This window comes from Aspergillus fumigatus, chromosome 7 (assembly GCF_000002655.1).
Source record: "Aspergillus fumigatus Af293 chromosome 7, whole genome shotgun sequence".
NCBI classification, from domain to species: domain Eukaryota; kingdom Fungi; phylum Ascomycota; class Eurotiomycetes; order Eurotiales; family Aspergillaceae; genus Aspergillus; species Aspergillus fumigatus.
In genome coordinates, this window is record NC_007200.1 from 1,371,362 (window position 1) to 1,391,505 (window position 20,144).

At 48.1% G+C, this 20,144-nt stretch overlaps 4 protein-coding genes across 4 annotated transcripts; 3 read left to right on the forward strand and 1 right to left on the reverse strand.

Moving 5' to 3' along the window:
- The first annotated feature begins 69 nt into the window (after window positions 1–69).
- On the forward strand, window positions 70–2,097 carry AFUA_7G05650 (putative glutamine-serine rich protein MS8). The gene is made up of 3 exons (XM_743851.3): window positions 70–672; window positions 790–1,223; window positions 1,276–2,097. Exons 1-3 carry the CDS (start codon window positions 142–144, stop codon window positions 1,358–1,360), a joined length of 1,050 nt encoding a protein of 349 aa, XP_748944.3. The 5' UTR covers window positions 70–141; the 3' UTR covers window positions 1,361–2,097.
- A 2,358-nt stretch (window positions 2,098–4,455) lies between these two features.
- AFUA_7G05660 (putative translation elongation factor eEF-3) lies at window positions 4,456–8,174 on the forward strand. The gene is made up of 3 exons (XM_743850.2): window positions 4,456–4,953; window positions 5,013–7,979; window positions 8,034–8,174. The coding sequence occupies exons 1-3, from the start codon at window positions 4,766–4,768 to the stop codon at window positions 8,074–8,076; spliced, it is 3,198 nt and encodes a 1,065-aa protein (XP_748943.1). The 5' UTR covers window positions 4,456–4,765; the 3' UTR covers window positions 8,077–8,174.
- Window positions 8,175–17,152: 8,978 nt separating this feature from the next.
- Window positions 17,153–19,232, reverse strand: AFUA_7G05670 (ribose phosphate diphosphokinase subunit PRS1). Its single transcript, XM_743849.2, has 5 exons — window positions 18,734–19,232; window positions 18,664–18,673; window positions 18,492–18,612; window positions 17,403–18,436; window positions 17,153–17,345 (listed from the first exon to the last, which is right to left on the reverse strand). Exons 1-5 carry the CDS (start codon window positions 18,990–18,992, stop codon window positions 17,315–17,317), a joined length of 1,455 nt encoding a protein of 484 aa, XP_748942.1. The 5' UTR covers window positions 18,993–19,232; the 3' UTR covers window positions 17,153–17,314.
- Window positions 19,233–19,275: 43 nt separating this feature from the next.
- Window positions 19,276–20,124, forward strand: AFUA_7G05680 (bifunctional precorrin-2 dehydrogenase/sirohydrochlorin ferrochelatase MET8; the record flags this gene model as incomplete). Its single annotated transcript, XM_743848.1, has 3 exons — window positions 19,276–19,371; window positions 19,463–19,944; window positions 19,995–20,124. 3 exons carry the CDS (start codon window positions 19,276–19,278, stop codon window positions 20,122–20,124), a joined length of 708 nt encoding a protein of 235 aa, XP_748941.1.
- Window positions 20,125–20,144: the final 20 nt, after the last annotated feature.

Sequence of the window (20,144 nt, forward strand, 5' to 3'; positions counted from 1 at the left end):
ATAAAGCAGTGGCTCTTTGATTGAGAATGCTGTCTTAGTGGGTCTGTGTCCCGTTCCCACCTGCTTGTAGGTCAACTGCTTAGCCACAAGTAGCCACACCCTACTCGAAATACTCATCTCTGGAGGATCATAGGGCGGTGCATGAAATACAACATAATCTCAGAGTTGATTTCCCTTCATATCGTTGCTCTTACATCCTACTCCGATACCACTCATGTCAACTTTCAAGAGCGGGTAATCTTATTGGTAATAAATCATGGCTTAGCCGCTGCACCGCCTCGTAATCCATGGACTGACTGGGACGGAGCCCCTGAATTTCACCAAGTTCCATTCTGTGCCGTGGCTCCTTCCATCATTGTCAGACAGCCCCGCCATTGCGACGAGATTGCGAACGCCAGTCCTTCATATATAAGACCATCTCAACAGGGCCTCGCTCTTTCATTTTTCCTTGTTGTGTATATACAATATTTCATCCATCGAAGACAAATTACTCAAAAGATCACTCTCATCACAATGTCTGATCCATACAACAACCAATACAATCAATACGGTGCCCCGCAGCAAGACCATGGCCAGCCCAACGATGGATACTACGGAGGCCAACATAACTACCCTCCTCCACAAGGCCAGTACGGGCAGCCTCCGCAGCAACATGGGTACTATCCACCTGGAGTAAGTATTCCCTTTCATCGAATCGTGTTCCTGAAACTTATTACACCGTCAATGATTCGGTTTCGTCGCGCTGTTACTTGAAAACACCTTCCATGAACTAACTTTCCTGGCTTGTAGCCTTCCTACGACCAGCAACAGCACCACCCTCAATATTCCGGTCCTCCTCCTTCATACGGCCAACAGGGGTATCCGCCTCAACATGGCGCTCCTCACCAGCAGGGCGGGTACGCAGGTGATCAAAACTACGGGCAAGGCGCGCCGATGAACTATCCGCCACACGACCGCGGTCACTCTCCGTATCCCCCCCAGCAGCAACAATACAATCCCCAAGGAGCAAGCGCATCTTACTATGGCGCTCCTCACCCGGAACAACACCAGCAGGGGGCGCATGCTCTTGTTCCCGTCGGACAGGAGGGCGAAAGGGGCCTGGGCTCGACCTTGCTTGGAGGTGCTGCTGGTGGTATTATAGGCAAAAAGCTTGGTGGTGGACTTCTAGGCGCTGCAGGAGGAGCACTAGCAGGCGCTGCAGGAATGAACATGGCCACTAAGATGTAAGGCTCAGCACGTACTTTGACTGACTGTAATGGACTAACTTTTGAATAGGACGAAGAAGCACAAGAAGAAGAAACATCATAAGGGCCACAAGCGTGGATCGAGTTCTAGCTCTTCTAGCTCGAGCTCCTCTTGACGAGATCCCTTGGCCACCCAGGTGCAAATTCATTTTTGACCTTTGCCAACCCGTGTTCGCTGCAAGTCTAGCTACGACAATTACGATGATACCCTGTTGTGCTCTATATGAACAAAACAGTCGAAGAAGATGATGGTGTTGACTGGCGTTTTCTGTATTCTTACAACGTATAGTTGACAGACTCTCAATAACTTATCTTTTACAGATGTATATTCTCCATTGTACTGGATCCACCTTCGTAATGGGCTTGAGAAGCTGTTGACATCGCCAGCTTTTACAGAGGTACTTGTTCCCCAGAATGACGATAAGAGAATGCTCAGCGTACCAAGCATTCTCGTCGTTGCCACATCATAGCGCCTGGACCGAATCGGTCCCGCTTCGGTAACTATTGCCTATTCCTGTGGAACGGCAGTAAAAACGTCCCATTTAAAGGGTCCAGAATGAGCGACGTCAACAGCTTTATTGGTGGTAGAATCGGGAGGCGTTCTAGAAGTTAGATTGAAAGCTCCGCAGAAAACTCGGGTGGCAAATCTTGCAAGTCCATGTATGTTGTACTCCAAATGGTAGCGATTTATGTAGACTCTAAGGGCGGACTAACCAAGCGTCAGCCACGAGACGGTTGCCTCCATCCATTTGAATTTCAGGTTAATCTATTGCGTCTCTTTCTGGGTGTAGGATTACTGAGTCAAGACATAATAAATGTGTAGGTGTGAGTGGTGGCGAGCGGACATCTGACTCATGCCTTACTCATGCTCTCTGACTGTGGCGCGGCTAGTCTACACGATATATAAATCTGATTGGGCATGATGAGTTTGATAATCGGGGGCTTTACTGTTAATTCATGTTGCAGATAGTGACGATACCGAGGAACTGGGCGACGTCTCGATGTTGAGTCTGACTGCGGTTCAAGAGATACAAGGGTTTACTTCAGGGAAAAGGGGCTTCTCTATACTTGACCAGCAATGATGAGATCCGATCGGAAAAATCCAAGGAATTGGCAATGGGAGATGTGAAAAATTTCCCAAAATCATAAAAACGGGTCGACCAGAATGAGGCAAAAAGTTTGAGACAAAGTTTGAATCGACTAAGGCACTGAAATTTACCGACGTCGGAAATGCCTGTCAAAGTACTGGAGCAATTAAACCTGAGGTTAAAGTTTTTTGACCCACCGACTTGAGGCCTTCTCCGGCTTTTTTCGCGGGGGATAAGGCAGAATCAGGATCTCAATCCGGAGATTCTGTGATAGCGATAACGACGCGCCTTGAAAGGGATTGAAAATATTGAATTCCGATACTCGATAAGCAATGATAAGGGGATTCTGATCTCCGAAGTAGGTAGTAACCTTGGTGGTTCGTTGCTTTTGAGTATCAGTTTCCAGCAGTCATCTGCAATGCACCTATAATTCTCTGGCAAGGGGAAAAGGAGACCACGTAAACCAACCATATAGTTCAACCTAGGAGCAGCCGGTTGATGAATTGGTCGAGAGGTTTTACTGCATATGCTATGCTACATGCCAGATAATAGATTAAGCGGTGAGATTCGTCCTTCTCCTCGTCAGGGAAGAATGGCGGTGATGCTCATCCATGCCTCTTGTAAGCCAGCGTTTCAGATGTTGGGAAATGAACGAGTAGCAAATTGCTTCGTATGAATAACGCTGAACCCCAGACTATCCCCGAATACCTACGGAGTGCGGAGTACTCTTGTCTCTTTTGTGCTTGTCCCCTTTCCCTGTAATCTCGGTTGCAGTTAGACTTTCTGCCTTCTTGTTGAAAAAGGGGGCCGGTCCCCTTCCATATTTGGCCTCCGCGACCTTCTTATGAGGGCAATGCGAGGAATTATCGCAGCGTAGAATTTTGATCGACAGAGAGTTCAGAAATGATAATGATATTCCAAGCTTGTGTTCGTTGAATCTCCTAGTTCCACCGCCTTGTTATCGCAATCGTGCGCTTATCGATATTGAGTCAGAAAGGCATGGCTTGGACCGAGAATCAACAAATTGCAACAAAGAGTATCAACTAGCCATCATCTTACTCTGCGGGAATGACCGGCAAGAGCGGACGAAGCGATCAAATGGAGAAAGCCTTCCCAACTCTAAAAATAATCTTTGTCTGGCCTCCCAGACTTCCACATGTTTTTGGTACAAAAGACCAAGCCCAAAAGGCTAAGATAGAATCGGCTGCGCCACCAAAGTCGACGAACAGCAGAGGACCTTTTGTGTGGCGACAGAAATAGTCCCATCTGCAGCCCCAACAATTCACGGAGACTAGTCAACTGCAGTGGTTTACTGTTGCATCCCCGGATTCACACCTGTCAGGGACTAGAACTTCTAGCCCAACAGCGCAAATGCTGATCAAGGGATGCGCAGCATCCGATTTTGCAGCGTATGAATTACTCATTGCTGTCCATCTTCATATTCAAGCCCCCGTCAGCCTGCTCAGCTTGTTGTTAATCAAAGAATGGTGACTGTACTTCATTTGAGTCCTGCCCGGGTTTGGGCAAGTGTTGTACACAGATTCAATCAGCCTTGTAATAATTTTTTATTAGAAAGAAAGGGGCTACATGGCTACTGTTCAATCTCCAAACCATGATTGGCTGGAAGTACCTCCATATTTCATAATTATTGGATTCATTCATTATTGAAGTTGCCTCCTATGGCCAAGTTACATTCCACTAATCTTATCGATTTCCCATTATCACCCCACTGAAAGATCACAAAAGTTTTCTATGCTAATAACAGTGAGCGAAGTTTTTCCATCACATCGAATAAAAATACCGGAAACCTTAAAAAGAACTTTCAGTATTCGGTTTGCCCGATCCAAATTGATGAGTGAGCCAGAAGGAAAAAAAAAAAAAAAGTTCAAGTCAAAATTCATTTCATCAACTGGGTTCCTCTCCCTGTTCGCCATCATGGAGGGTTGCTAGCCAATCAGAAGCGGCAAGATTATCCCGAGCAAGACACGGACCCTATCGGGTCGGTTGCTTCAACAGACAAAGCAGCTAGTACAAATGCGGTGATAGCGCGGGAAAACGATGAAAAATTTTTATCTTTACAATTTTCTTTTTTTTTTTTGCTGTGCTGTAAGGTTGGGCGGCAAAAAGAGGCCACAAACCGATAAATATCATCCCTCCCCATCCTCCTATTCCACTCTTCCTCCTCACTTTGTCTCCCTCCTCATCCTTTCTTCTGAAAAGAGGTCTAGTCCTCTCTTTACTTTTCATTTTCCTTTTTGTCTTCTGCATAGACAAAAGCATAGATTTTATCTAGAGCGTCTCTTATACACAGACGCAGTTTTCGTGGGCCGCCACCTCTTGATTGAGATACCCTAATAGAACGCCCGTTCTTCTTATTTTCCTCATCACTTAATTCTTTTCAACCTTTCTCTCGTCTTCACGATTTCGTCCAAAATGCCTGCTGTTGATGTTTCTTCCGTTCCTGTCGTCTCTGGCAAGGAGACTGCCCAGGCTGTCGCCGTTCTCGAGGACTTGATTAAGAACCTCAACATCTCGACAAGCGCTGACGAGGTTCACGCTGCCACTGGCAACCTCGCCACCTACTTCAGCGGTCCTATCCCTGAACAGACTCTGCCTCTCAAGTAAGCTTAACCGCATGTTTGTGAAAATCTCTATATGTACTAATGTTCGATTCACTCAGAGCTGTCGAGGTATTCCAGAAGCAGCTTAACAACAAGAAAGATGCCACGGCTCGTGAGCGTGCTTGCGAGGCCATCCGCGCTATCGCCTCCCACCAGACCATCGCTCCTGGTGTTGAGCCCCACCTCGTCTCTCTTCTCGGCCCCGTCCTCGCTGCTTCCGGTGACAAGATGACTGCCGTTCAGAAGGCTGCCCAGTCTGCCGCCCTCGCCATCGTGCAGGCTATCAACGCCAACGCTGTCAAGGCTGTTGTGCCTGTCATTCTGAACTCTCTGCAGAACGCCCAGAAGTGGCAGGAGAAGATGTGTGCTCTCGACTGCCTCAACTGCCTGGTCGAGTCCGCTCCTGCTCAGCTTTCCTTCCGTGTGCCTGACCTGATCCCCGCTGTTTCCGAGGCCATGTGGGACACGAAGGCCGATATCAAGAAGGCTGCCTATTCCACCATGGAGAAGGTTTGCGGTCTGATTGTCAACAAGGATATTGAGCGCTTCATTCCCGAGCTCATCAAGTGTATCGCCAAGCCTGAGAACGTTCCCGAGACTGTTCACTTGCTCGGTGCCACCACTTTCGTTTCCGATGTCACTGGCCCTACCCTCGCCATCATGGTCCCTCTGCTTGACCGTGGTCTCGTTGAGCGCGAGACTGCCATCAAGCGTAAATCCGCCGTCATTGTCGACAACATGTGTAAGCTCGTGGAGGACCCCCAGATTGTCGCTCCCTTCTTGCCCAAGTTGATGCCCCGTCTCGAGAAGAACTACGAGACCTTGGCCGACCCCGAGGCCCGTGAGAAGACCAAGCAGGCCTTGGACACCCTCATTCGTGTTGGTGATGTTAAGGATGGCAAGATCCCCGAGATCTCAACTGCCGGTGACGTTGAGACCGTTGCTGCTATCCTGAAGGATATCCTCTCCCCCAAGTACAAAGCTCAGATTGAGAAGTCTGAGGCCATCATCAACTATGTCGGTGCCATCGCTGGTCAGCTCGTTGACGAGAAGGACGCCGAGGTCACCAGCTGGACCCAGAACGCTCTTCCCTACATCACCGCCATCATTGGTGAGGAGGAAGCCAAAGCCATTGCCGAGACTCTGCGCAAGCGTGCCTCTCCTGGCGCTGCCGAGGAGGATGCCGTTCTTTCTGACGAGGAGGAGGGTGAAGATCTCTGCAACTGCACCTTCTCTCTTGCATATGGTGCCAAGATCCTGCTGAACCAGACCTCCCTCCGCCTGAAGCGTGGTCAGCGTTACGGTCTTCTCGGACCTAACGGTACCGGTAAGACTACTCTGATGCGTGCCATCAACAACGAGCAGCTTGAAGGTTTCCCGAAGAAGGACGAGGTCAAGACTGTCTACGTTGAGCACGACTTGGATGCCGCCGACACTGAGCAGACCGTCATTGGCTGGACCATGAAGAAGCTCCGTGATGTCGGTATCGACATCCCTCAGTCCGATGTCGAGGCGAAGCTCGAGGAGTTCGGTTTCTTGCGTGAGCAGTTCGAAAACCCCATCACCTCTTTGTCTGGTGGTTGGAAGATGAAGCTGGCTCTGGCCCGTGCCGTGTTCGAGAACCCCGACATTCTGCTCCTTGATGAGCCTACCAACCACTTGGACGTCAAGAATGTTGCCTGGTTGGAGAACTACCTTTGCAACTCCCCTTGCACCTCCATCATCGTCTCCCACGACAGCAAGTTCTTGGACAATGTTATCCAGCACGTTGTCCACTACGAGCGCTTTAAGCTCAAGCGTTATCGCGGCAATCTGAGCGAGTTCGTCAAGAAGGTCCCCAGTGCTCGTTCCTACTACGAGCTCAGCGCCTCCGACATGGAGTTCAAGTTCCCCGAGCCTGGTTTCCTTGAGGGTGTCAAGACCAAGGCCAAGGCCATCATCCGTGTCAGCAACATGTCCTTCCAGTACCCCGGCACTCCCAAGCCCCAGCTCACAGACATCACCTTCCAAGTTTCTCTGGGATCTCGTATTGCTGTCATCGGTCCCAACGGTGCCGGTAAATCCACTCTCGTCAATGTCCTGACTGGTGAGCTCATCCCCACCAGCGGTGAGGTCTACCAGCACGAGAACATCCGTATCGCCTACATCAAGCAACATGCTTTCGCTCACATCGATAACCACCTCGACAAGACTCCCTCTGAGTACATTCAGTGGCGTTTCCAGACCGGTGAGGACCGTGAGACCATGGACCGCGCCAACAAGATCGTCACCGAGGATGATGAGAAGGCCATGGACAAGATCTACAAGATCGACGGCACCTTGCGTCGTGTTATCGGTATCCACGCTCGTCGTAAGTTCAAGAACAGCTACGAGTACGAGTGCTCGTTTGCTCTTGGTGAGAACGTCGGCATGAAGAGTGAGAAGTGGACCCCTATGATGAGCAATGACAACGCCTGGATTCCTCGTAGCGAGATTATCCAGTCCCACGCCAAGATGGTTGCCGAGGTTGACCAGAAGGAAGCCCTTGCCAGCGGTCAGTTCCGTCCCCTGGTCCGCAAGGAGATTGAGGCCCACTGTGCCAACTTCGGTCTCGATGCCGAACTCGTTTCTCACTCTCGTATGCGCGGTCTGTCCGGTGGTCAGCGTGTCAAGGTCGTCCTCGCCGCCTGCTCGTGGCAGCGTCCTCACGTCATCGTCCTCGACGAGCCCACCAACTATCTCGACCGTGACTCTCTGGGTGCCCTGTCCAAGGCTCTCAAGACTTTCGAGGGTGGTGTCGTTATCATTACCCACTCCCGTGAGTTCACCGAGAACCTGACCGAGGAAGTCTGGGCTGTCATGGATGGCAAGATGACTCCTTCCGGCCACAACTGGGTTCAAGGTCAAGGATCTGGTCCTCGTCTGGAAGACAAGGAAGGTCCCACCGAAGTTACGGATGCCTTTGGCAATAAGAGTGTCGTCGAGAAGAAGAAGAAGCTCTCAAGTGCTGAAATGAGAAAGAAGCGTAAAGAACGTTTGGCCAGAAAGTAATTCTTCCCATTCCATTTCCCTTTTGAGTGCATTCGCTAACATGATTATAGGAAGCGTGGAGAGGAGGTTTTCTCTGACGAGGATGATATTTAAATGGGTTCAGTGGTTTCTCTGGCTTACAACTTGGCGACTTGCTTATAGACGTTATGATAGTATGAATTTGATGCACACGTCTCTTGACGATGATGTTGAAACTATTCCAATTCCGCAGTACTACACCGATGGGGTCAATCACGTGATAGACTAACCCTGAATCTTTGTGAATCTTTGCTTTTCAAGCGTATGACTGGGGGTTGCTATCTCTCCAACATTTGAACCTTACCGAAGAAGCAATAAGGTGCATTCGAGCTGTAAACTTTATTTTGCGGGGGCACTTCAAACTGTCGCTTCTGCTCATACCCCCTCACGGGTAGCATTCTTGTGCTCGATGCCGTTGGAGTTCATTTTCGTCTCGCTGATGACCCCTAGCCATCGTCTAATTTCTTACACATCATGCATCGACCCCTTGGCTCGGGAATAGCGGGAATAGATAAGATAATGGAGGTGGTCATCGAATGTACTAAGTCCCTCCACGACTGAGTGGAGTATGAAAAGGAGTATTAGGCAATAGGAAGAACAATGTCGATAAAGCATTTAACGCGAGCTAGAGCCTCTCAAGGCTCAATTTAACAAAGCAGTATATTTTGGGTTATATAAACTAAACTCTGCTGGGAACAGGAATTAGGAAGTCCGATTATCTGCAATACTTCGAGACCTTTGATGAGAGCTACTCAACCCAGCGAGGACTCAAGATTGAAGGACTAGGGTTGACATTCCGGATTAATGCATGAAAATACTTAATGCCAGTTTGTCAACCAGAACATGCCTTATCATTTCTACTATACTAGAAACGGAGGCCTAGACGCCTTTTTACCTTGGTTTTATGACTGATACGGTTTCATTAGGTTTATTCTCGCTACTATTTGGGATCCCCGAAGGTCAAGAACCCTGGTGGCGCGAGGGTAAGTTCTTCTCGGACTGGCTGCTCTCCTGGTTAGTTGAAAATAGGAGCAACTTGAAAAATCATTTTGCCGTATGTAATTGGCCAACTAGCTGTCATTTGAAAGCTAGGGACATGTTGCCATATTATAACATCGTCTCATAGATATAGCAGATCCCCGCTCAGCATCAACAACTATGTGGTTTACTGCCGCAGGCCTTCCCCACGTTTCGGCATTGGAAGCAACGCTAATAGCCCTTTTAATGTAGGCTGACTTCAAGCTAAGATAAAGCTCGGTATCCCTCTTAAGGCCTTCTTTGCAAAGATATATTTCCATTTCATGCCATGTGTATAGCAATCTCTTTCCAGCAGCTCGACAGCGTTTCGCCTGTCATGAATCTTGGAAGAGCCTTACAGGGCAGATCCTGCATTATGCGTGGTGGCAGGCGCTTGCAGGCCACAGCTGCACATCAGTAACTAAATATAACATGTTTTGAGCCTATTGTGCTCATAGGAGTCTCTGTGGTACTTTTGTAACGAATCTTGTCTGCCTGAAGACACAAGGGCAGGCACTATTCCAAGCCCTGTAGAAGATTTACCGTCACTTCGGAGCAATGCTGATATCCTGACCTGACAGAAATGAAACTATATCGTGGAGACCTCCCACTCTCAAATCAAATGAAAATGACTTACATTCTGAAGTTCCAGTTTACATCTCTGCGACTTTGTGCTTGCTGCAACTGTGCAATGACACGTACTACAGCCACCAACTGTAGGTTCCACCTTTGAAAATGTGTCGAAGGAAAGGCATAGGAGAGACACAAGAAGGGTTCTCATCCTCCGAGTTCCGTTGAAGTGTGCCTGTGTGGGTAACAATCCCAGTAGCTCTTTCGTGTTTGGATCAAAACGCGCAATTGGATTGGTGGATTGGTATGATAGGAGAAAAGGCAGCAACAATAAAGCTGCAAAAAAAGGCCCTGGACGCGGCCAAGAAGGCCTTTGAGAACGTGGACGAGGTTTGGATGGCGGCAGACGATGCCGTACAGCCGCCGCGTGGCCATGCATGTCTCCAGCTGCTCCGAGTCGAAGAACTCTTCAATCCGAAAGGGGCAACGGGGAGGTGCAAGCGAGGAGGAAATTAATGTGACTAGATTTAGTTTCCCTTAAGACTCCATTCTCCCATCATTGGTAAGTACTCATCTCCTGGAACTCTCAAGGGTGAAAGCCCGATTACTGGCTTTAGCAGGACAGAAGCGTCTGTTTGAACGCGCCACAGTTGTATTTCCTTTCCTCTCAATAGCAATAGATACTGCTTAGTAGTGTGCCCAAAATTGGGCTGTACCAGATGATGAGAAGCCGAAAAGCCTAACCACTGGGCTACACTACCCCTAGCTAGGCCCTCCGGAAGCAGGAACTCCTGCACGAACTTACGCTGAAGGAGATGAAAGACCAGCATCTACAGAGGATGAACGAGATCAAACGGGCTTGAAAGAGTACTCCTCCATGAACAAGCCATGAAGGAGCTAAAAAACCGCGGTGGAGGAAGCAGGAGTGGACTCAAAAGACAACGGCGGAAATCAGTGACACAGCGGGGAAGCTGAACAAATTCCATAGGCAGGAATGAGGGACGGGGAATGATATCACTGATGGACATGTACAGGTCCACGTCTATGCATCACTCAGACACCGCTCGAAAAGAAGTTCGAAATGTGTAAAGCTAGCATCTTAGCAGGATCATCAACAAGGGCGAGCGCACTCAGACTGCTATGCCAAAGAAACAGTGCGTGAGCTAAGGCTGCCACTACTCGATTATGTAATGGGCCCGTCCCATTACCCTGGATGAAGCTCAAATCGGGTGTTGCGAATGATGGAAGGATTTACATTGAAGACCTAGGATATGGTCTTCAAGGCTCATATTCCTCTGTCTCCTTCTTTGCCCTTTCACCTACGAGCAAAACCAGCAGAGCGGTGCAGCAGCAGTATCAACAGTCTCAGCAGCAATAGCAACAATGACAAAAGCTACCAAGTAACAGCAATACTAACAGCACGGTAGCATTGGTGCCACTTCAAGGAAGCCTCACATCTGATCAGGTTATCTGCGATGTCGGAACCGGCGTTATAAGCATACACCCCCAGTTTATCTGTGCATCAATCAGGAAACTGTCACACATAGACCATTCATTAATATCCATGTCAAGAACATACTTCTCAGAGATTCTTCAGTCCAATCAACCAACCGGTAGCACTGCCATCAATTAGAGACACAAAGACGAGTATTATGGGCCGTCATGTGCTCCATACCTTACACCGATTTTTTTTCAAATGCACAGCATAGCACGCAATCTCTGAAGAAGCAATGACTCAACGATAGCAAAAGGGTGTATGGTATGGACTTAGAATCGAACCAACGGCGATGACGCCTTGGGCCCTTGTCCTTGTTGGAGCTTGGCTGGGTGGTACATGATGCATTTCGAGTGGTACAAGCTACCACAACAAACTGAGTCAATGGGCACGGGACTTGATCCCAAGGGATCTACAATGATTGTTAGTTGGATAAAGTGTTACGAGAGTAGTCATTTAGCACTGAGTTTGAAAAGGGTGTAATGAGGTGCGTTGCCGCGTCAGTTGCCTGAGTCTATGTATGTTCTCTATTTAACATTCCCAGGAGACACAAGAAGGAAGAGGAGCCTGGCCAAAAAACCAAACGAAGTAGAGACAGCCACCTGTATGCCATGCAGAGAAGCGCCCGTCAATAGAAACCAAAAAAGACAAAGACGTAAGCTTTTGTCGCTGAACCCGCCACCAAGTAACTATACAGTGCTGAAAGAAGAGTTCATTGAAACAGCAGGATAGGGTCGTGCCTTTGCAAACGTCATGTTGTTTGTGCTTGATGATATCGAGTAAGACAGGTCAGAGAAGCCTCGAGCAAGGTGAGTATCACAATTGCCGGCAAATCGGACAAGAAGCAAATATCTGCGAAAGACAGTCAACCGATAGACTGAGAGCTTTGAGAATCGGTTGAGTCTCGTACGAGTTGACGGTTTGAGATGCCCCGAGGGTGGTCTAAGAATCCTATCAGCAAATTCCATGGCCTTGACTTGTTCGAATGGGAGCTTACCGGTCCTGCACAAATGCCGTGGATGTCTAGCACCTAGGCTTTGGCGTTATGGCATGCATTGCAGCGGCAGTGACCACAGATCTTGCACCGCCAGATAGCCACAAACGGACCGGAGTTGCAATCTGAGCAGCGCCAGGTGAGGATATTCCCGTTGGTAGCTTGTACAATAGCAAAGACATGTCCTGAGCACTGGTTGGCCATGTTGATGACTGTCAGATGTTAGTATGTGAGCAGAGGAATGGCAGTCATGCTTGGCTCCGCCACGTACTTATGGAGTTCGACGTGGAAGTGTCAAATAAGAAAATCTTATCGGATCGAACCAGATATCTGGGTCTCGCTAGACAAAGTTGCAAGGGCGATGCCTCCTTCTTTATCCGAGTAGTTGGGAAACAATACCCGGGCTCTAGAGTCGGGATAAGGCAAGGGAGTCTGCAACAATGCTGCAGGGTCCAGACAGAATGGTAGGGATGGAATCTGAAAGAGCCGGAACAAAGGGTGTGTCGGCGTGCAAAGATCAACTTATACTTTGAATTGGTAAAAGAGAATGAGTAGGGATCTGAGTGTTGTGTGTAATGAAGAGATCAGTTGAAGCTGTAGAAGACGACTCCATAGTATATATAGGCAACGTTTCAATCTCAACCAGATGTTAGAAGCGTAGACCTAGCGATGATCCGATGAACACATCACTCGAAAAGGAACTTGTTTGTCTTTCATCAGGAGATTGGAAGGATGTGCGATTGTACAACGTTCTAACTACGGGGTCCAGGCCTGACACCAACAGATGGCTCGACTGTGCCTGTAGGGAAGTTGTTTTTTCGAGGAAAATGATGTTATTTCACACAATGCATGCAGCCGATAATTGCGGAACTGACAATTGGGTCTGTGGAGAAAAAAGCCTGGATTCTTTGAGGAATGAGGCAGAGGAATGGAAAATGGTGGAATGGAGCCTCAGAATCCCAGACGAAACGAGAGAAAGGAGCAAAAAGTACTGCTCAAATCGCACGATGGGCAACACAACATGAGACAAAGATGAGATCTGAAGCAGAAGAAAGACAGGAAGGAGAGTGAGAAGGTGGGAAGAAGAGGTTCGAAAACGCATGGAAAAGTGATGTATAGTCGACAGTGGGCCATGGACAGTAGCATCAGTCCCGGGGAGATGGGAAGCGTCAATAGTCCCAATCTTAACTTTAACAATAAAATGTTTGACAAATAATTGGATACTGAATATCGAATTAATGGTTTGTTCTATTTTCTCCAGCATTATTGGAGACGATTTCAAATAGGCTAAGATATGGGTCACTCCACAGAGATGTTAAGGTATCGAGAACTAATAGGAGTACTCCGGGACCGTGACTATCAGACTACTAGTTAATAGGGCCATCATAGACTTTTCTTTCTGATTTGACATGTTTTTATTCCTTCCAATGTACTAATCATCCCTCAAGATTTTCCCTGAGCCAATTGGGAGATCGCCGTCTTTTGATTGGAGGTCGAAAAGCACAGCCCTTCCCACTTTCCCAGCCAAATGGTGCTGGCGATTTGGCATGGACGATCTCAAGATCTAGCAATCAGAGGTCAGCTACACCTTTTCTATGCATTACGGTCCGAAAGACATCATAATTTTTATTACAATATAGTAAGTCTTAGGTGCAATGTGCATCTCATATCTCTTTTCTTTTTCTGCAGTTGTGTGGTAATCCAGACGTCGACAAGGATCCAGGATCGTGAGGATCAAACCCAGATCCAAGGGCCTGGAATCCTAGCTGGTGACAAATTCCTGCCCATAATTCTCCGATGTAGATATATCGTCCTATGGTATGCACAGGGTAATGTCATGAGCTCATTATGTTCATAGCATGGCGCAACATTGGATCGATACTTGACAACGTAGGTAGGAAAAGGTAGAAGTCTCAAACGAGCTAAACAGACTTGATCATGAAGATTTCTGTGAAACCGAATCCCAGTCACTGTAGGACAATAAAAAGACCAAAACAAGGACAAGGACAAGGCCTATGAACAGTGTTTCACAAATCTCATCATAATGCCCTGAGAGGCTACGTGTTTGTCTTTTTTTTTTTTTTTTTTGGAAGCTTCGGAAAGGACCCAACTCGCCCGCAAGTCAGTTTTGTTTTTCTAAACTTACGACTAGTAAGTAGTTAGTTAACTAGCAACAGACAGACCACTCGAGGAATCAAGTGCCTTAGTGACATATTACTCGTTGACATGATCCACTCAAAGCAGGGGAGCTGAGAGAGGAACGAGAAACAAACCAAACCACACCAATGAATTTGGCGCGTCCTACCTACATATTCCAAGTTCAATTGTACGTACTCCTCCAAATTATGATAAATCATCATTCCAGAGAGTTCCTACTTCTTTGAGTTACTCTGTACACGAGACAATATGACCCTGAAAGAAGTGATCACAATACTCTAGCAGATCTCGCCCTCGCCCGATGCTGGGTGATCGTGGCGTGCTTGTGCAGGGTGATCCGCGGGCCCGCCAACCGGGTTCGTGGCTAGAGTGGCTTCTCTCCCAGCCCTCAATCAAGCTCAAAGGTCATCCATAGTCTATCAATGGTCAAATTGATTTGCTACGATGTACACTGCAAAAACCAAACCGATTCACGTCAGCTCGCTCTTTGGGAAGAAACAGGACGGTCGCCCATATTTATGCCTTTTCAAGGGTGTATGTAACCTGTAACGGTCAACTGACTTTCCACCACACTCAAGACTACACCGAATAAGTAAATGGTCAGTTCTGGACTGAACTCAGGAACTTCCGGAAACCGAAAAGAGCGAGGGAGCTGTCCCTTTTTTTCTCTTTTAGAATAAATAATCAATAAATAAAAACAGAAAGTTCGTGCCCCTTCGGTGGTTCTTCTCCAGTGGACATCCTGGCCAATTCGGGACGCCTGCAGTGGATCTAAACCCCAGTGCTTCATGGTCTTTACATATTGACAGCACGCTGACTCCTCCGTACATTGAAATGATTAAGTTGATGACTCGAGAGTCGAGACTGAATCAAAGGAACGCCAAGGAAATAGGAGAGGTAACGGAGTATCCTGGATACATGGTGGCTGCCAGTTCCCTTGTCATTCGTCTATCCATAGTTGCGATTGGACTATTGATTGTCAACCTTATCACACCAACATGGCTCTAGACAAGCATGGTACCTCGGGAATGTGCAAGTGGTATGATGAAATCCCTACCTTTAATCAACTGATTGGTCCTCATATACGATAAGGAACAGAGCAATCCATGTCATTGTCCACCGTGTCCTGAAATACGAGACGGAAAACCAGGAAAAGCCTGCATTTCCTGAAAAGTCCGAAACTCCACCAGAGAACGAACTTTGGCTCTGATCTACCGGGGTTGCTTCCCCGGTGCACTAAGTCCCAACCATCTCGAACTAATCCGAGACTGCTCGATTCTCACTTGTTAATCTCACCCCTTGCTCATTTTGCCACAGCCCTGGACTCGAATTCAAAGTTTTTTTCCGGCGCCGACAACGCATGGTACTTCTGCGGTGTTTTGACAAGTCGATATATCACATATCATTCCCGAGTGTGCGTCTCGCCTTGGCCATCAGCCCAGGACCATGACTTCGTCGGGAAGTCCATATTTGAAGGAACCCCACTCAAACAAAGACGTACTTTTGTAACATTAATTTGTGTGCCTCTTGACGCCTTGGGATCGATCCATCGCATCGCAAGCTCGACGAGGTGAAGCTGCAGCTGAATGTCAATCCCCACTCCAGCCGCAGCTCTGATTTTACATCAAGGTAATTGACAATTTCTTCGTCACGACAATGCATATGGCAAGGAGATGGTTGGGTTTTGGAATGAGTATCCACATCGTTGCACACCGCACCAGCCAATGCACCCCCCCCCCCCCTACTGCGATGAAGGGATATGTATGCTACGGTGCGAGTCCCCGCCGACTATCTATCAGAAGTATGCAGGGGGAGGCCCGAGAGCAAGACCTATCCTGGAATTCGGGTCAGTCTGTCAGCACTATCACTACGCTGTGGGGTACACAAATAATATCCCATATCTCATTTCATCACAGTGATATCAATGGCGATCCTGATGGTGTCATTTATGAATTATGAGGTAGATCGAACCTTCTCTGTAGAACATTATCGATAGAAGCGCCTCATCGCAGCGAAGCGCCGAGCGAACGGGTATGCGCACACCGCTTGATAAGTACCCTTGTTCATAAAGAAGACATCAGACAGGTTTCTGAGTCAGTATTTGCGAGATCCATCGGACTCGCTCTGGAACGGACTATTACGAGCCAGCTCTGCGGAATTCCTTGCAATCAAACGAGAGTGACCTGGATGGAGACAAGAATACACAGCATATTCGCAGTAGAGATCAATGAAAAGACCAGTCGGCTGCCTCTTGCGTTGTAGATCTTACAATGATCCACAGGAAGAACCATTCCAGGGGCAGCACGAGACAATCCTCGGCTTACTGACAAGCCATTCGCACATCATCTATCTATTCGCTTCTAGCTCATTGTGATACATAACATGACAATGTTCGAGATGTTCTCTTGCATCAAATCCACCGGTCCAAAGGACCAGAGCCCACATTAATTGACGGGACTCAGAATTTGATGCCTTCATTCCTCAATATAGCCCTACAGCGCATCCGTCCCTCCATGCCAAACGACACGAAGAAGACAGAGAACTGACAAAGCTAAGTGTTTGCTCTTCCAACGCTCCGTTAAGAACAATCTTTGTAAAGACAAGATGCTCCTGCAGTACCCAAAGTGGACTGCACCGTTGGTGTAGATGGATTTAGTCCGGTGAAGTTAGCTTCAGGATCCGTATATCACTGAAACCGAAGGATGCATGTGTCTTGCCAATGCGGCATTGGGGATGATAGTGCACTATAGGTAAGCAAAGAATGCTCAATCCAATCCTATTCAGACGTCGAACCTGAGCGCCTTTGTTCTGACGCCAGTGAGTATTCTAGCACCCTTGCATCGGGATAGAAAATGTCCAGCACATGTATCACAATGAAGATACACTCAAATACCCTTGTGGCCTTCTCATGAGTGTATGAAAAAAAAATGGTCATCAATACAAGAGAAAAGAAGAGAGTCGTAAGCTGTCGTTACTGTTGATGCATCATTCTTACCAACACTTGGGTTTGTTGCACGTTCATTTATTGACAGTGTGCGAAACAATCTCGTATACCACAGGGATAGACCTCGCCACACTAGTTAGTCGTTGAGGTGGAAAAGCGCCGACACACTGACTTGGAGGTTAGCAGATTGAATCAGTCAAAGATCAGTCCGGAGAACTACAGACCTTTCACCGTAATGGTGGCGTCGGATACTTTCCGCAAGAAGACTCGAAATGTCGATTATGACCAATTTCTTCGACTTTCTCATCATCTGGGGAGTTATTGGGAAGGTATTCGTGACAACAATATAGTCAATCGCGTCACACGCTTCCATCTGCTCGAGGGAATCACCGCCAAAAAGTCCATGTGTAGCAATGCAGTAGACCTGTTTAGCCCCGCCTCGTTTGACAACCGTTTCTGCGGCAGCAATCCACGAGCCACTCTTGTCGATCATATCGTCGACAAGGAAAACAGTCCTGTCTCGAACATCACCTACCAGGGTGATCATCTTCTCCTGCTCGACGCTTCGCCCGTTGCTCTCTTCCTCATCCGAAGATTCAGCGGCATCAAACGACCCACCAAGAGCATGATCTCCAGGTAGAGAAGATGTGGTTGAGATAAATGAGTTGACCATCGCGTCTGGGACGGACTCAGGTTGATCTTGGCTAGACGGCTGTCCTGGAGTTGTATGGCCAGAGGCAGGTACCGAAGTGGGACCACCCGAGGGGAAATCATCATCCACGATATGGCCCTGTACAAGTCTGCCAGTGATCACATCACGCACACGCACGTCCGTATACTCGTGAGCTGCTTCCAACTCTGATGGGCGACGAGCAGCGGGTGGTGTCACCGGGCGCAGTAGTTCCTCGGTCTCTGCGGTGTTGCGTTCGCTCGATTCGCCGCGCTGCGAGTTCTTGCGGAGGTGTAGGACAAAAGGCTTCGGATCCTTGGGAATGCTATCATTCATAGAGTCGAAAAAAACAGTACTATCTGTCATGGACATAGCGACCTTCGGACGGCGTCTGTCGGTGGTGACAATGCCAAAATTGAGCTTCAGGGTGTCCGCTAGCGATGTTACACGCTTTGTACCTCCGGCGTTTTTGCTGACAACGACAGCCTCCTTCCAGCCAGGGACGTTCATTCGAATCCAACGGGCGATAAAAGGCTCAGCAAAGAGGTTATCCACAGGCTTGCCGAAGAATCCTTGCATTTGTGACGCCTGGTATTCAGTCAGATGTCTATTCGTCATTGTACCAACCATTTGTTAAACTCACATGCAAATCTAGAGTAATGACGTGGTCTACTCCAGCGACCGAAAGCAAGTTCGCCAGCATTCGAGCGGTGATGGCGCCCCGATGGCTCTTCTTTTTCGACTGGCGGGAGTAAGGAAAGTACCTCGTGAATGTCAGCAAAATGCGTTATTTTTATGTTACACAGGCAGCATACGGCATAACCGCTAGTGTAAAATCACGTTAGTTATTGCGCAAGGTCATCAATCATTCGACGAAAAGCTCACCTGTGATCGACTTCGCGGAACCACCCTTGCAAGCAGAGATCATGATCAAGAGCTCCATGACACTGTCATTGATCTTCTGACTGCCGCTCTGGACAATGTATACATCTTGGTTTCGCACGGAAACTCCAATGTCCACTCTTGTCTCACCATTTGCAAATTTTCCGAGCACTGCCCGAGCGGGGAGTGTGCCTAGACGCTCGCAGATGGTCTCAGCAAGGACAGGATGGGATGTCCCAGAGAAGATTTGAACTCCCCGCATTGTGACCTATTAAGTACTGCGAAATGAAGGCATGTACAATGAGGAGACGAGAGGGGAGAGTAGAAAGGAGGTAGGGGTTGTGAAGGGCATTTCAAATGGCCGAGGGAAGAGGGAGAAAAAAAGCTGGCGGAGAAGGGAAAAGGTAAAAATAGGCCAAGTCGTCTTGGGTGTCTCTAGCTCTCCGTACAATGGCCCCGCCAATCAATAGATAGCGGCACTTTGAACAACTCCCCGCTACAGATAACGTCTCCGTAAAGCTTCAAAATATCAATCCTATGCTAGAATGTCGCACAAGTACCCTCCAGTTCAGGGAGGGGGCTCCATGATAGTTGCTTGGCAAGTCAAAGATAAACATGTCCTAGTGGTCGGCGGTGGTGAAGTATAGTTCTATCCATGTTCAGCCGCAGAAAATATATATATATATATATATATGTGCATCACCACAGAGAGCTAACAGGGACATTCAACAGGTAGCTGCAGGCCGCATTCTACACGCTCTGAACGCCGATGCCAAAGTAACAGTCGTCTGTCCTCACTCAGGTCTCAATGATGAGGTGGCTTTCCGTGTATCTGAGGGCCAAGTCACGCATGTTGATCGCACATTCGAGCCGGAAGATCTCGAAGGAGCAGATATGGTACTTTGCGCCATTGATGACCCCGACGCCTCGTCTCGCGTCTGGAAGCTGTGTAAGGAGAAGCGAATACCTGCCAACATAGCCGATGTGCCCGCAGAATGCGACTTCTACTTTGGCAGCATGTATCGCGATGGACCGCTCCAAGTGATGGTGAGCACGAATGGAAATGGACCTAAACTTGCAAGTATCATTCGCAAAAAAATCGCAGCATCATTGCCCGACAACATGGGTGCGGCCATAGAAAATGTGGGCAAACTACGCAAGAAACTACGCGACGTCGCTGCCAGGCCAGAGGAGGGGCCTAATAGAATGAAGTGGTACCGTGAACCTTACCTTTCCGGTTGAGCTGCCTGCTGACTTATTAAAGGATGTCCGGGGTCTGCGAGTCATGGAGTCTCGAAGAGCTCGTGAAAATGAGCGAACAGGACATGGATCGTCTTCTTACTCACTTCGCATCTGGCAAGATTCCGTCTTATAACGAAATCTGTTCCAGCTAGTTGATGCATGTACAATTTGC

Excerpts from the sequence above, each read along its gene's own strand:
- AFUA_7G05650 (XM_743851.3), top strand. The coding sequence starts at position 142 with ATGAAATACAACATAATCTCAGAGTTGATTTCCCTTCATATCGTTGCT. Across the intron at positions 673-789 it reads ATGGGTACTATCCACCTGGA|CCTTCCTACGACCAGCAACA; the intron begins GTAAGTATTCCC and ends CCTGGCTTGTAG. Across the intron at positions 1,224-1,275 it reads ATGAACATGGCCACTAAGAT|GACGAAGAAGCACAAGAAGA; the intron begins GTAAGGCTCAGC and ends ACTTTTGAATAG.
- AFUA_7G05660 (XM_743850.2), top strand. The coding sequence starts at position 4,766 with ATGCCTGCTGTTGATGTTTCTTCCGTTCCTGTCGTCTCTGGCAAGGAG. Across the intron at positions 4,954-5,012 it reads GAACAGACTCTGCCTCTCAA|AGCTGTCGAGGTATTCCAGA; the intron begins GTAAGCTTAACC and ends CGATTCACTCAG. Across the intron at positions 7,980-8,033 it reads AAAGAACGTTTGGCCAGAAA|GAAGCGTGGAGAGGAGGTTT; the intron begins GTAATTCTTCCC and ends ACATGATTATAG.
- AFUA_7G05670 (XM_743849.2), bottom strand. The coding sequence starts at position 18,992 with ATGCGGGGAGTTCAAATCTTCTCTGGGACATCCCATCCTGTCCTTGCT. Across the intron at positions 18,437-18,491 it reads TCATTACTCTAGATTTGCAT|GCGTCACAAATGCAAGGATT; the intron begins GTGAGTTTAACA and ends ACTGAATACCAG. Across the intron at positions 17,346-17,402 it reads CGCCACCATTACGGTGAAAG|TGTGTCGGCGCTTTTCCACC; the intron begins GTCTGTAGTTCT and ends CCTCCAAGTCAG.